The following is a 16,416-nucleotide window of genomic DNA, read 5'->3' on the forward strand; positions in this document are numbered from 1 at the left end:
GACAGAGCGAGACTCCATCTCAAAAAAAAAAAAGAAGTAAAAAAAGTAGTTGGGCATGATGGTGTATGCCTGCAGTTCCAGCTACTCAGGAGGTGGAGGCAGGCAAACATGGCCCCATATTGATTGTTTCCTTTCTATAAAACGTCTGCAGGCTCTCCATCACATTCCAAGCAGATTTTCTCTTTATACCTCCAGAGATCCTGCCCACTTTGTCTCCACTTGACCCTTGTAGGTATTTGGTATATAGCTGTTTGTCACAGGAACACTGAATTCTATTCCTCTACCCATTGGTCATCACTGAGAGTATGTACTTAAAAGGGTCCAATAATCTATCTCTTTATTCAATAAATATTTATTGATCACTTTCTTTTTGCCAGACTCTGTGGTAGGCACTGCTATAAAAAGATAATGAAGACCCATAAAACGATAATGAAGGCTGAGGCGGGTGGATTACATGAGGTCAGGAGCTTGAGACCAACCTGGCCAACGTGGTGAAACCTTGCCTCTACTAAAAAGACAAAAATTAGCTGGGTGTGGTGGCAAGTCCCTGTAATCCCAGCTACTCGGGAGGCTGAGGCAAGAAAATTGCTTGAACCTGGGGGGCGGAGGTTGCAGTGAGCCGATCATGCCGCTGCGCTCCAGCCTGGCGACAGAGCTAGACTCCGGAGGTCTCAAAAAAAAAAAAAGAAGAAGATAATAAAACATAAATAGATATTGCCCTCCTAGTACTTACAGTCTAGTGCAGGGTGTTGGCAAACTTTTTTTCTGTAAAGGATCCAGTAGTAAATGTTTTAGCCTTTACAGGCCAATCTCAGTCTCAGTTCAGCTTCTTGGCTCTGCTGTTTTCATGCAAAAGCAGCCACAGACAATACAGAACCAGATGGGTCTGACTATGTTCCAGGGAAACTTTTTTTCAAAGCCAGGCGATGGGCTAGATTTGGCCCACAAACAATAGTTCGCTGACTCCTGGTTTAGTGAAGAACAGATTCTGCAAGGGGAACTTTTTCCTACCCCTCAGGGCACATTTCTACCAGCAAGATTGTTTTCAACTCTCAGGACCCTGAACTTAGGATCAGTTTTTTCAGCACCCCAAATATCGGTCTCAAATGTGATTTGTGTGTCTGGCACAGGGTTGTCAGAGGGAGGATGAGTTTCAGTCTACCTCCTAGCACCATGAATTTGCAGTCTGTGGCCAGATAAGGATAAGACATGCGTGAAAAAAGATCTCAGGTCCATAAATAAATGGAGAATGTCTTGTGGGGACACCACTGGGGACTTACAGGAAGGGTGAGTGGATGAGTGGCGGGCTCATCAGGAAAGCCCTTGCAGACAAAAGAGAAGGACATAGGTTTGGAGACAGAGGAACAGTTTGGAGTCCTTGTCCTACCAGCTGCTGGCTCAATGACCTTGGGTGAGTCGTGAGCCTTCTCAATGTCAGAATTTCCTGACAAGATCACGTGTTGTGTAAATGAACAGAAATGCCACATTAAAACAATATTGATCGTTGTTCCTGAAAAAAAAACCTCACTTCTTCATTATTTCTGTCTTACTCTTCTTGAGTTTAGCAGATTCATTACTTCATTTAAAATGAAAAAAAAAAAAATCAGCATGTTGAAGTCTCAGATTCCAATGATGAGCTGGTGGGTAATTCAGGGACCATCCCGCTCCTTCCTGGTGAGCACTTCTGTGTGCAGTGGCCCAGTTCTGCCCAGGCGGGACTCTGGCTTCCGTTTCCGGGCATTGTGGTGGGCTCTCATTGACCCGTGACCTCTGGGGCTACATTTTCTAGCCCTCGCTGCCCTCCGTCCCACCCCTTCCGGTGCTCTTTTAGTGTTTCTTTGCTGGGTTGTGTTATTTTTGTATCTTTCTAGGGACAGTGTCAAAAAGAGGCTTCTCTGTCCAGCCTCCTAATCTTCCTTTCACCTTCCGTGGTGTCCTGAAGCCCTTCCCTGGGCATTCCTGTTACCCCTTCCTCTCGTTTGCTTCCTAGACCCACACACACATAATGACCCACACATACATAATGACCCACACGTACATAATGACCCACACACACATAATGACCCACACATACATAATGACCCACACGTACATAATGACCCACACACACATAATGACCCACACACACATAATGACCCACACACACATAATGACCCACACATACATAATGATTCACACATACATAACGGCTGTTTCTTTATGGGCATAGTGAGTAGTATTACTATCCCCTGCCTAAAAATTATGTAACTAGAAAAGTCAACTCCACTTCCTGGGAAGTCTGCTTCCTAGAGCCTCAGACTTGGGACACCACCACTAACTAGGATGAGGAATTGGGGATTCAGTCAGCATAAATTAGAGATTCTTGTTAGTGCTTTTCAAAGAACACAGAAGTTGTATAATGATGGCATTCATTGTTTTGCAGCAGTGTTTGCATGTAAAATAGTTTTAATGGTCCTTAAAACTGTTTATTGGCTTTTGCTCTTAAGTAAGTTAACTTTTCCCGTATTTACACTATAAATTTGCTGAGCTAGCCCCTTCCAAATATAAACCAACACCCTATCCACCATTACCACCCCTCCACACACAATCATAACCCTCCTAATACTCTCAACAGCTCCTAATTATAATTAACTCTAAGCTTAAGGCACACACCAAATCTCCCTGCTAACGAGGCAGCCCCCTTGCAGCCGGCTCCTCTTTCAAGGGGATGGCAATTGGAGATAATGAGCCAGAATCTGCAGAAGCTTCCCAGGCTCCCTTCCTCCTTTCTTCTGTTCTTTATTCAACAAATATGTATTGATCTGCCATGTGCCAGGCACTGTGCCAAACCACAGTCCTTCTTTCAACAGATATTTGCTGAGTGCCTGTTATACACCAGGCACTATTCTAGGTGTCAGTGACAGAGCAGGGAACAAAGCAGACAGGATGCTGTGCTGGTGTCGTGCTGCACCTTCTTGTGGGGAAGACAGGAACAATTGCTGAGCAGGGTGTAACACCCGTGTTAGGAGGTGAGCACACGGCAAGGAAAATGAAGCAGGGAACGGAGACTGGTCAGAGTGGGCGATGTTTTTAGATTGTGGTCAAGGAAAGCCTCCATGAGGGGATGAGATGCCAACCAGGACTTGAAACAGGTGAGAAGGCAGAGGAGTGTGGCTGCCCAGGTGGCTGGGACAGCAGGGAAGGCTGTGCTGCCAGAGCAGTGGGAGTGGGGTAGGGGCAGATGTGTGAGATGCAGGGACTCTGGGGTGACCACAGGAGCAAGAGCTGACAGAGCCCCTGCCCTCATGAAGCTGATGGCCCTGTGAGATTTCGTGTGGGGAGAAGGGGGTGATATAAATGATTACAAAATAAAATTCAAGTTAAGGGCACAGAAGGCGTTAACATGGTACTATGGAAACTCACAAGGTGGGGACCGAGTGAAGAGTTGTAGGAAGGCCTCCCTGAGGTTGGGACATGGTAAACAACTGAACAGTGGGGACGGAGCAGGGAGGATGCTGCAGAATTGGAAGAGGGGGTCATGTGAACAGACCCTGTCATGCCGGAGAGCCCCTTGGGTCTGAAGAACTAAAGGAAGGCTGGGTGGCTGGAGCTGGAAGGATAGGGGTAGGAGATGGAGAAGGAAGGAGGTGGAAGCCAGACCTACAGAGCCTTCTGGGGCAGGTTGAGCACTTCTGTCTTTATTATAAGAACAAGGGAAACTTCATTAAAGGGGTTGGGAAGGTGTTAATAAAATTTCATTGGAAAATTTAGATCTGATTGCAGAGAAAATAGGTTTGAAAGGGACAGCTGTTAAGAATTTCCAGTAGCCCGAGTGTGACATGATGATGATGTTGGCTAGAAAGAAAAGTAGATGAATTCAAAAGAAGTAATGGACCCAACCGAAAGATGGATGGGACACAGGGTGAGGAAGACCAAAGAGCCCGAGGTGACTTCTGCATTTCCGACTTGCCGGAGGATGAATGGTTAGATGGATGACGGGCGGTTGAACAGGTAGACACATGGAAGGATGGATGGGCCATTCCCTTCCAGTGTTATCCAGGATGGATAATTATCCAGGACGGATAATACTGGAAAGGAACCAGCTGTGGAGAGGAGCTCAGGTTGGCTTGAGATCAACAGCAGCTTATGAGTTTGATTTGGGGACATATTAAGATGCTTTTGAAACATGCAAATGAGATGCCAAGCAGACAGTTCTGTAGACTGCTGTGAAATTTGAAAGAGAGGGGCCTGGGCTGGATTATAAATCATTGATCCATTTCATGGGTCATATGGGTGGTGGTAGAAGCCATTAGCAGGAGGAGGTGATCTGTGGAGGGAGCACAGAGGGTGTAGAGAGCCCAGGATCCAGCTAAAGGAGCTTTAATAACGGCCGTCCTGAGACAGAACTGCTCAGCTGGCGCAGGGAGCACTGTCTCCTGGAGAGAAGGGGTGCTGCTGGGTCCCGCTGGTAGATCTAGTCGATCTAGTACAGCAGAGACTCTGATGTAGGGCTGAGGACACGAGGTTCCTTCTGAGGGGGACCACGCCCTCCTACTCCATTTCCTAACAGCAAGGTGTGACTAGTCAGCGACTGGAACTTCGGACCTACCCCCGATTCTTCTAACCAGTCAGCCAATCTTGGCTGCTCACACTGGAGGCTTCAAGGCTTCACTTTTCGAACATTTTGTTTTATAGCAGTGTGCTTCTCTCTGCTAATTGAGTGACTCCAACAGTGTCTTTGAAGGGAGGGAACCAGAATTTAGTTAGTTAAGAATGGACTGGCAGGCGAGCTTTTGGCATTAACTTCAGGTGGGCATGAGCAAGAGAGAAGCAGATGGACACAATATGTTTAGGAAGGCCTAGGGTGAAATAAATAAATCCCTGCCAGGATTCTGAAGAATGAAGTAAGAGCTCTGACACAGGGATTAGTCAGAGTCAGAAAATGAGTCAGAAAACAAGGCAAGACCCACATGAAACCAACAGGAAGAGGAGAGTTCCTACGGAGCCACCGCCATCCAACTCAAACTTCCTGCTCAGAACCTGCATGGCAGAGCTGGGAACCCAGGGGGCAGCAAGCAGAGAGACTGCAGTGGAGTGGCATCTCCACTGGGTAAGGCGCCAAGCACTTCCTGAGTTGCAGGCACACTGGCTTTCCTGCAGATCCTCCTTGAAACAAGCGCAACAGCAATCCTTGGCCCAAGTGCAGCCTCCTGCAGCAGGAGGAGCAGATCCGTTATTTGCAGAAATCAATTGTAATTAAAATTAATTTCCAGCCTTCTCTCAGAGGCCAAATGTTACTTAGATCATTGTGATTCCAATTTACCTTATATATGTCACCAGTATGTAGCAGAGAGAAAGAATTGGTTAGAGGTGAAAGATTATCAGTGACATACTCCATTTCTGCCGATGTGGAACTATCTAATCACACACAAGTTAAAATTGCATGGCTATTGCCAATATCCATCATGTTTAATATGAAAGAGTTAAAATATTTGAAGCTACTTAGAGATATTTTTAAACGTAGTGTTACCTGATGGAAAGGACGGAAATGCCACGTTTTAGGGTTGGAGCATAGAACTGCCCTAAATCTCACATCACCCCAGTCCAATGCATGCCTATGTACACGGGGGGAAAACCTCAGCGGATTATCGTTCTTCCACACTAAGCAGTGATTTGTTGTGACAAGGTCTTTATGTGCCTGTTTCTTACCCAAAAATATCTGCTTTTCTCTGTTTCATCTAGTAAAGGCTTTTATTGAGAGATACGAGAGGAATAGCAAGTAGTTTTTATGCAGATGGAGTTTCTCAGAGTGGCAAAGTTTGTTACATTTCTTGATGGGGTAACATTGAGTTGTGATTATGATATAAACATAAGTTTAATTTTGATCATATTCAAGTCATACATGGCAAATAGATTTCTTTTTCTCCAATTCATACACATTAAAGAAACTTTGTACACTGTGGAAAACTTGGGGAACATAGCCCAGAATCTCACCATCCAGATTCAAACCTTGCTAACATTTTTTTTCTGTTTCATTTCAGTCTTCTTATTTTTCTATCTCTTGAAGCTCTTGACTTTTTTTTTTTTTTTTGCTCTTTGTTTTTCAATGAGAATAGATGTGTTATTCTCTTTCTGATTACAAAGATAATATAAACCTTATAGACCATTAAAGCAGTACATAAAATCATAAAGATGCTAATAAAAATCACTCCAGATTTTATCCCCTGCGGAAACCTCATTCTTCCAGTTATCCCACTATGCGTACCTACACGTACACCAATGCATTTGATTATTTCATATAAATAGACTCTTATTAGACATGCTGCCTTGTAGCCTGCCCTTTTCTTCTTCACTCTGTAATATGTCCCAGAGATCTTTCCAGGTAAATAAAAAGACCTAGTAATCCGTTTAAATGATTTTATCAGATTTTTTGCTTGTTTGCCCACCATTCTTCAGTTTCCTGTTTATATCATTGAATGGTTACCCAGGTGGTGTTAGGAAAAAAAGTCTGTTTTAGAAAAGCAGCCCTTGGCATGGATTCACTAGTGAGGGAAGCAACTAGAGGCAAAGATGAAATAGTGCAGATGAAAATGATCAGGTCTTAAATTAAGTCATTAAGTCATTGGCACTAATAAGACAAGTGATAGCTAACTTTCGTTTACTTCTTATTATATACCAGCCACTTACTAATGATTATTTATATTAGCTCACTCAATCCTCACAAAACTCTATAATATAGGCAGTATTGTTATTCCAGTTTTACAGTTGGGGAAACTGAGGCACAGAGCAGTCAAATAACTTGTCCAAGGCCACACAACTAGAAAGCAGCAGAACTGAGATTCATGCAGGGATTCTGGCTCGGGAGCCCAGGATCCTAACTCTGTGCTCCACTACACAGAACTAGGGATAGGTTGTTGAGCAGATACCAGGATATTAAAAGTAGGAGTTATTGAAGAGCATTCAGCATGTCTTCAAACCATTCTTCTGTTTCCTTTTTAAAAGTATCTCCAGCTCCTCTTCCCTGAAAGATTGGCTGCTTCAAGTTTTCATTTCTGCCCTATTCTCCTGTTCCCCAACAAGCATACTGGCTCTTTGTGCTTTGAAGATTTTATTGGTAAACTTCAACAGGGATGTTGCTTTCATTCACAGAAAAGAGTTGTCTGTTGTTGTTGTTGTTGTTTGTTTTTGTTTTTGTTTTGAGACAGAGTTTCACTCTTGTTGCCCAGGCTAGAGTGCAATGGCATGATCTTGGCTCACCGCAACCTCCACCTCCTGGGTTCAAGCGATTCTCCTGACTCAGCCTCCTGAGTAGCTGGGATTACAGGGGCACACTACCACACCCAGATAATTTTGTATTTTTGGTAGAGACAGGGTTTCTCCGTGTTGGTTAGGTTTGTCTCGAACTCCTGACCTGAGGTGATCCACCCCCCTCAGCCTCCCAAAGTGCTGGGATTACAGGCAAGAGCCACTGCGCCCGGCGGGGTAATTTTTTTAAGGGGAACTAACTGTACTGTGTTCCAGGCACCTGATAATACTATGCATTATCTTACTTGGACTTCCCAAAACTCCTAGGAAAGTAGCCCCTCGTCACCCCTTTTTACAGATGAAGCTCAGCAGGACTCCAAATTTGTGCAGATGCTTGTGAGTTGTAGAGCCAGCATCACATCATGGTCTTGGACACCAAAGCCCCTGTTAGTTTCGTTTCCTGCAAAATGGCTTTGGAATAATCAAGGAAAAACACCCATGCTGGCAGAGAAATACAGATGGTAATTAAAAACTACAGCTCAGGTCTTCTCAAACTTACCAGACTCTGTCCCCCGGAAATACCAAGTCCTCATAGTCTTGAGCCCGTGGCTTTCATGGTTAGTAATTGACCTGTTAACCACAAAACGGATTGAATTTTACAAATCTTATGCCTAGGCAGTTGAGTTTTGCAAACTTTTTCCTCCCCTCAACCCCAATGGCTAGATGCTGGCCCGGAGAGAGGGCCCCTCCCAGCTGGTAAGCCTTCAAAGCAAACCTGCGGAGCAGGGCTCCTCAGTGGACAATTGGCATTTCTTTGGGATTCTTTGTCTGAGTGACTCCCACATTTGCCAGATGGCAGAAATGTCTGTGAGGCGTTTCCCCATAAAAATTTGATATGATTTAGCCTCAAGAGTACCCCAAGGAATAACTGAGTTTTCCTAAAAGAATAGGTTGATACGTATTTGTCTTTGTAATTGGCATCTGATTCAAGGTGAATGATATTTCAAGAACATATGGTAAGGGGCATCCATGTGCTGATTTGTTTGCCCTGACAGTCTATGTCTGTTGTTTTCATAGTCATCTGAGAACTTTGTTTGAAAGAGGACACGTAAGAATCTGCAGTTTCTGTGCCAAGTCATTCTTAGACATCCAAGCAGCAGAGTATAGTGGGGGTTCTGTGGCTGTAAGACCCAATCATTTCACTTCGTTAGCTTTTACGTTCACTGACATAATGTGAGTGATGGTGATACTTTCCTATTTCTTGTATTCTGAAAGACAGAGGGATTAACTTGAGAAGTGCTGACCTGTTTCAGCCAGGAAATGCAGTCCTGTGATGACTAGCCTGTTGCTCTCCATGGCAGAACACATGTCCTGCATTCTCCACCCCACCTGAACCCCTTCTAGAGACTTACCCCACTCTCACTGCTAAAACAGGTATCTCCTGGGCTGGAGGTGGATTCACTTATCAGTGTTCACCTTATTTTATCACTGAAACAAGAATACTTCATAAACTACATGATGTATGACTGTTATCCTCTATTAGAAAGCTATAGAGGCCAGGCGTGGTGGCTCACACCTGTAATCCTAGTACTTTGGGAGGCCATGGCAGGCAGATCACCTGAGGAAATGAGTTTGAGACCATCCTAGCCAACATGATGAGACGCCGTGTCTAGTAAAAATACAAAAAATTAGCCAAGCATGGTGGCAGGTGCCTGTAATTGCAGCTTCTCGAAAGGCTGAGATAGGAGAATTGCTTGAACCCAGGAGGCGGAGCTTTCAGGGAGCAAAGATCGCATCATTGCACTCCAGCCTGGGCAACAAGAGTGAATCTCCATCTCAAAAAAAAAAAAGATATAAAGCTATAGAGTCACTATCACCCCTGCATTGATTTCATCAGGGAAAGGAAACTCACCATCTCAGGAAAATCTGCCTAGCAGAAGAATTCACAGGGCTCTAGGCTGCAAGTCCACGAATGCCCTTTCCTAGGATATCAGGGACTAGAGTGGAACATGAGGAGCTGTTATACAAGGGAGGGGTGGAAAAAATGTACTTTTTTATTTTTGGAAAAATACACATAGCATAAAATTTACCATCTTAACTGTTTTTAAGTTCAGTGCCATTAAGTACTGTTAAAAGACAAACTTTAGACAAATTAAATTTAGCCAGGTTTATTTGAGCAAAGACCAATTCATGAATCGGGCAGCCCTCAGAAACAGAAGAGGTTCAGAGAGCTACACCTAGAAGTGTGAGTGGCAGGCTTTTATAGGCCAGACAGAGAAGCAAAGTAGAGCAATCACCCAATTGGCTGCAGCTAGGCATCTGCTTATTTGAGCATGGTGCGAAGAGTTGGGAGTTGGCTGCCTGATTGGTTGAAACCCTTCCTGTTTTATGTATCCCCGAGCACATGGTCCAATAGAAATAAACTATGAAATATAAATGTAAGCCGCATGTATAATATTAAATTGTCCTTAAATCTAATAGCCACACTAAGTAACACAAAAAGAAATAAATTACTTAAGGTTAGTAATATATTTTATTAAATCTAATATGTCCTAAATGTCAGCTTTTCAACCTGCAGTCAGTCAATATAAAACATATAAATGAGATATTTTACATTCTTTTTATCATACTAAGTCTTCCAAATTTGATGTGTATTTTACACTTACAGCACAGTTAGGATTAGCCTCATGTGGCTAACAGATACTCTATTAGATAGTACAGATCTAGACAATATAATAATATTTTGCCTGGTTTTTAACTTTACATAAGTGAAAGTATGTAACATATATCTGTGTTATCCAGTATTGTAGCTACTAACTACATGAATTGTTTAAATTCATTAAAATTAAAATAAAATTTCAGTTCCTTTGTTACTCCAGCCACATTTCCTGTGCTCAGTAACTAGTGTGGCCTTTGTACTGGTGAGCACAAATATAGAATGTTTCCATCAGTGCAGGAAGTTCTACTGGACAGCATTGGTATATACTCTTCTGTGTATTGCTTTTTTTTTTGTTCAACTGTGTTTGTATGATTTGTTCAAGTTGTATGTAACTGTAGCTTGTTCATTTTCATTACTAAATAGCATTCCACTTTATTAATAAAATACAATTTATGTCTCCCTTCTGTTGATGGACATTTGGATTGTTTATTTTTGTCAGTTGTAAACAATATTGCTTCAGTATGTTTCCAGATGCACACAGCATCCATTTCCTCATGGCTGGGTCATAGGGTGTGGATGTCTTCAGTTTTACTAAATAGCAAATTATTTCCCAAAGTGATTGTACTAATTTCATTTTCACCAGCAGCATCTGTGAGTTTATAATATTCCACGTCCTCACCTGACTTTGGTGTTCAGACTTAAATGTTTTGCCTTTCTAGTGGGTATGTGATGGTATCTCATTGTAAGCTAGGCTTTTTTTCACTTACTTATAAAAATAAATGTTTATCAATTATATATTTATCTATATATATTTATTTATACTGTTATTTTCATAGAGGCATGCACACAGAAGGTGAAGATGAATATAAGACACAGCTCCTCTTAAATAGTTTTTGTTTTTATAGACAGGGTCTTGCTCTGTTACCCAGGCGAGTGCAGTGGCGTAATCATAGTTCGCTGCAACCCCAAACCACTATGCTCAAGGGATACTCCTGCCTCAGCCTCCCTAGGACTACAGGTGTGCACCACCATGCTAGGCTAATTCTTTTTTTAATTTTTATTTTTTATAGAGACTCAAGATCTCTAAAAATAATAATAATAATGCCATGTTGCCCAGGCTGGTCTTGAATTCCTGAGCTCAAGCTATCCTCCTGCCTCGGCCTCCCAAGTAGCTTGGTCTACAGGCATATGCCGTCACATCCAGCTAAAGTATTTTTGATGTGTAGGAGAAATAAGTCATGTCTATAGATAACCATATATAAGAGCACCAAAAAGGGAAATGAAAGGACTATTGACATTTAAGGAAGGAGAATTTATACCCAACCACCTACTCTGTATCTCTATTCAGATGGTAAACACCTCAAATTAAATATATCCAACACTGTGTGCTCCTCATTTCCATCACCCACCCCAAGCTGGCTTTTCTCCATGGTTCACATCTTAGTCAATGGCACCATCTTCTGCCCTGTTTCTCAGGTCAGAATCCTAGAACTCAGTATAATACCTCTTCTCATCCACAATAAGTGAACTGATCATTGTGGTCATTTGTACCCGCTAAATACCCCTCAGATTCAGCCCTGTCCACTAGCCCTCTCTATGCTAAGCTGCCATTGATTTCCCAGGACCTTGCAATAGCCTCCCCATTGTCTCCCTATACCCACCGACCCAACTGGAGCCCTTCCAGTTCGTCCTCAACAATAGGAGGCAGCTGATGAAACGAGGCACGCCCCTCCCTGTGGCTTCCGTGGTGCTCAGGATGAAGGTCCTAATGACCTGGCCTTTCCTCTTCTCTGTTCTCATTTCCCACCACTCTCCTCCTTGGCTTCTGACAGCACATTCCTCACACCAGCCTTCTTTTGTTTCCTGAACATACTAGATCCTTCCTACCTCCTGGCCTGAACACACACTATCCCCTGGACTTGGAATTTAGGAGCTCTATCCTCTCCACTTTCTGTCTTCATGGTTTCAGTTTCAGTGTCCTTTTATTAGGGAATTGTTTGCTAGCTCTTCAGAGTAGGTCAGGACCCATGTCATTCACTCTCATAGCTCTCTGTCCTTTCCAGCTTAGCACTTATCAAAATTGTATTTAAGTCATTATTTAAGCAATGACTCTTTTTTTTTTTTTTTTTTTTTTTTTTGAGATGGAGTCTCGCTCTGTCGCCCGGGCTGGAGTGCAGTGGCCGGATCTCAGCTCACTGCAAGCTCCGCCTCCCGGGTTTACGCCATTCTCCTGCCTCAGCCTCCCGAGTAGCTGGGACTACAGGTGCCCGCCACCTCGCCCAGCTAGTTTTTTTATTTTTTTAGTAGAGATGGGGTTTCACCGTGTTAGCTAGGATGGTCTCGATCTCCTGACCTCGTGATCCGCCCGTCTCGGCCTCCCAAAGTGCTGGGATTAAAGGCTTGAGCCACCGCGCCCAGCCGCAATGACTCTTTAATGTGCTTTCCGTTGCCTTAAGTCCCATGAACTCAAGGACCATAGATCTAACTTGTTTACCACTACATATCCCCAACACTTAGCATGGTGTTTGGCATATAGCAGATACTCAAAAAATCACTGAATAAATGAGAAGACCTTACTGAGGCGGGGACATGTGAGTTAAATACTGAAAAATTGGCAGAATTTGGACAGTTAGAGATGGATAGGAATGATTAGGTAAGAGATTTCTAGAAGATGAAGCAGCTCAGTATTCTGACAATATTAGACAAGCCTGTATTAAAACTGAAATTTAGGCTGGGCATGGTGGCTCACACCTGTAATCCCAGCACTTTGGGAAGCTGAAGCGGGTGGATCACTTGAGGTCAGTGGTTCGAGACCAGCCTGGTCAACATGGTGAAACCCCATCTCTACTTAAAATATAAAAATTAGCCAGATGTGGAGGTATGTGCCTGTAATCCCAGCTATCCAGGAAGTTGAGGCAGGAGAATCACTTGAACCTGGGAGGCAGAAGTTGCAGTGAGCCGAGATTGCGCCATTGCACTTTAGCCTGAGCAAAAAGAACAAAACTCCATCTCAAAAAAAATTTTTTTTTAATTAAAAAATAAACTGAAATTTGAAAAGGCACTGTGGACCCATTCAGGGTATCTTGGATGATCCATTCATTAGCATGGGGAAGAGTTCAATCCTTGTTGCTCACTTGCTGTGTATTAGGAAGGGCCCTGCACGTGGGACTGCAGCCTGTGCCTCTGTGCTGTGAATGGAGTCTCTTGGAGCTGGGTATGTGGCCTTGGGGGAAAGGTACTCTTAGGGATATTCAGATTGTATGTGACACTATCTTTGACCACAAGACATTATAATCTAGTAGAATCAATAAAAGAAAAAAAGATACTACCATATATATAAAGGCAAAAACCATCTCATTCTGTTAGGAAGTCAGCTGTACCTGTGTCTTACAGGTTTCTCCATCCTGAGGGGAGTAAGGGCAGTTGAATCTGGAGAAGTAGCAGCCAAGTTAAATGTTGGGGTGTGGGTAAACTGATGGAACTGTAGGAGATGATGGTAAAACTCTACCTCAAAGGCTCTGTTGATAAGAAATAGGAATTCAGTCTTGGTGGAGACTGGCGTCCCTAAAGAGAACCTTCCAGAACAGTCTGAGCAGCCCACAGGTGGTAAATCACAGGGAATGAGCAGCACCCATCCTGAGGCGCTCAGAGAAATAAAGCACAAAATAGAGGGGATTCTGACGAGGGGGTACAACAGATCTTCGAGACAGGCCTGCTTAGATTGCACGACTTTAATGCGGTCGGTTGCCTGCTTTTTGAAAACCTGCGCAGGGAAAGCCCGAGTATCCAGGAAGGTCAACCTGACCTCCGTTCAGAGGAGCTGATGAAAGCCCGGTGTGTGTGGAGTAGCCGTGATTCAGTTCTAGAGTGCCTCTTTCATTCTTGAAGCTCAAATGGCATCGCCAGTGCTTGTGGCACCCTTTTGTGCAGTAGTTGCATGTAGGCACTGGCTCTCCTAAGATACACAAAAGCGGTAACAATCTACACGTGCCTAGTGCACCTGCTCACCTCCCCGCAGCCCCCAATAGTGGCAAAACATATATAGGGAGCCCATGGTTTTAAGCAGCAAAAATGTGTCCTAGGAAATTGGTTCTTAAAGCAGATTGCCATGAGGAAACATTCTGACTGCCAGTGAGTCTGTTCCTGGGGTTGCTGTTATCTGCTTGGACATCATCTATAAAAACAGCAAGAAGAAAAATGTGGGTGTCAATTACGTAGCACATGATGATAATAACTGACGTCTATCCATCCCTTTGTGTAGCTTTTTTTCTGATCTCTTTATGTGTATTATTTTGATGCTCACAGTAATCCCACAAGGGAAGCACAGAAAGATTAAGTAACTGGCCGAAAACCACACATGAAGGATTCTAACCCACCAGCAGCAATCCTCACCCGCACACTCGACCCCAGAACTTGCTCATCCCATAGTCTCCTTTGAGCAGAGCAGGAAGACACGACCTCCTCTCAGCTTTTCTCCTTCTCTGGCCCAACTTGTCACCACATTCCAGATAAACTTATTGCACCCCAACTAATGGTGAGGCACTGACATGAAATATGTGACTGCCTGTCATGAAGTGGAAAGCCCCGTCAAGGAAGGAAGGTTGGAAAATTGACACCGATTTCCGTCTGCCTGTGCTATTGACAACAAACAAAACATTTACTCAACAGGAGGTTAAACTCCAGAAACCAATATGAAACTTTGACTTTCACCCATTAGCATTTCAAGGAATGGGTCCAGGTCAATACTTGCTCCAGTGACTGGTGATAACAGGGTCCGTCATCTGCAGCTCTCCTGGCTTTTATCTCAAAAGCTGTGGTTTTCATTTCTCACCCACTAACCCAAATGAAATGTTGAGTAAAGTTAGCATTAGAAAAAGGCAGTCGCGGTTTAGAAGCAGGGTTTCCTACTGCTCCAGCAACACTGGAAGTGAAGTTTTCCAGAATGTTCTTATCAGGCTGCCCTGTGCTTTCCTTTCAGGGCAGCTGGCTTTCATGTGTTCTGAATACTGAGTTTTAGCATACACTTTAATTGGAAGGAAGGGTCCCTCTGCTAAAAGGAACAGTAATTTAGGTAAATACTTTTTAAAGGATGTATATTTTCAAAAAACAGCAATGCACTTTTTATTTCTTCAAAGTTATTTTGGGGGTAAACCTGGTATATTCCAGGCTCTAATCTAAGGGCCAGGGACAGAGCAGTGATCAGTGCAGGAAAATTCTGCCCTTAGGGTGCTATTAGCACATCCTTTCTTTTTTTTTAATTTTTAAATTTTTATTTCAATAGGTTTTGGGGGAACAGGTGGTGGTGTTTGGCTACATGAATGAGTTCTTTAGTGGTGATTTCTGAGATTTTGATGCACCCATCACCCAAGCAGTGTACACCGTACCCAATGTGTAGTCTTTCATCCCTAACCCCCTTCTCACCCTTTCCCCTGAGTCCTCAAAGTCCATTGTATCATTCTTATGCCTTCGTGCCCTCTTAGCTTAGCTCCCATTTGTGAGAGAAAACATACGAAGCACATCCCTTTTTAAAATATAGATTTGGGGCCAGGTGCTATGGCTGACACCTCTAATCCTAGCATTTGGGAGGTTGAGGCAGGAGAACTGCTTGAAGCCAGGAGTTTGAAACCAGCCTGGGCAACATAGCTAGACCCCATTTGTGCAAAAAAATTAAGGTAACAAATAAAATACAATATACATTTTCAAGGAAATAATTGAGATACATCAATAGTATTTGCAGATAAATTTTTTTACTCAGGAAATATTTAAATATAGCTAATTAATACCATAAATATGCACCCTCTGTAGTACTTACGTCTCAATTTGTATTTTCATTGAATCCTGGACACAGCCCACTTTGAGGCAGGTAGTGTCATCCCCTTCTCCAGATGAGGAGGCCAAGGCTTGGAGCCCTTATTGCCTGGCCTGTGGTTGTGTGATGGATGGTGACAGCTTTGCTCTTGCTGGCTGATGCCGCAGATACAGAGATAGTACTTAGGGAATTCACCAGTGACCACGGCTAGGATCACATCTACACATCCCAGAAGCCTGCGCCGTGAGTTTGTGATCATCATTTGTCAAGCTGGGTGTCACAGCCTTCAACATCTCAGGGTTTGTATGTGATTTAGTGAAGTCGTTCAAACTTCCAATCCAAGAACTGCTTATGTTTGTGGTTCACAGGATTGTTTGTAAAAATGTGAAACCTTGGTCAATGCTTTAGACCCATCAATGATGAAAGAATAAGTTTATGAGATTTACTGTAAAATGTGAAAAATTATAAATTCTTCCCAATTTTAATAGCAAAATAGGAAGTAGAAGGTGTATAGTATGTAATTCTTTATCTTTAAAGCAGAGTGTATGTGGGTGATGTAATATGCTTACATTCGGGGGCTCAGAGCCACCTACCAGATTGCTTTTGTTAATTGTTATTTTCTGTCCCTTTTCCTTTGCAGACGATCATTCCCGAGTGAGGCTGCAGACAATAGAAGGAGACACAAACTCAGACTATATCAATGGCAATTATATCGATGTATGTA

General features: G+C 43.2%; 1 protein-coding gene across 1 annotated transcript in view; it reads left to right on the forward strand.

Moving 5' to 3' along the window:
- LOC105507886 (receptor-type tyrosine-protein phosphatase mu) overlaps positions 1–16,416 on the forward strand; it is a 111,754-nt gene that overhangs the window by 2,913 nt on the left and 92,425 nt on the right. Inside the window, exon 2 of the mRNA XM_011936598.1 lies at positions 16,333–16,409. Coding sequence (XP_011791988.1) covers positions 16,333–16,409 — 77 coding nt within the window. The remainder of the gene's footprint in view (positions 1–16,332; positions 16,410–16,416) is intronic.

This window comes from Colobus angolensis, unplaced genomic scaffold, assembly GCF_000951035.1.
Source record: "Colobus angolensis palliatus isolate OR3802 unplaced genomic scaffold, Cang.pa_1.0 Scaffold155, whole genome shotgun sequence".
Classification (NCBI taxonomy): domain Eukaryota; kingdom Metazoa; phylum Chordata; class Mammalia; order Primates; family Cercopithecidae; genus Colobus; species Colobus angolensis.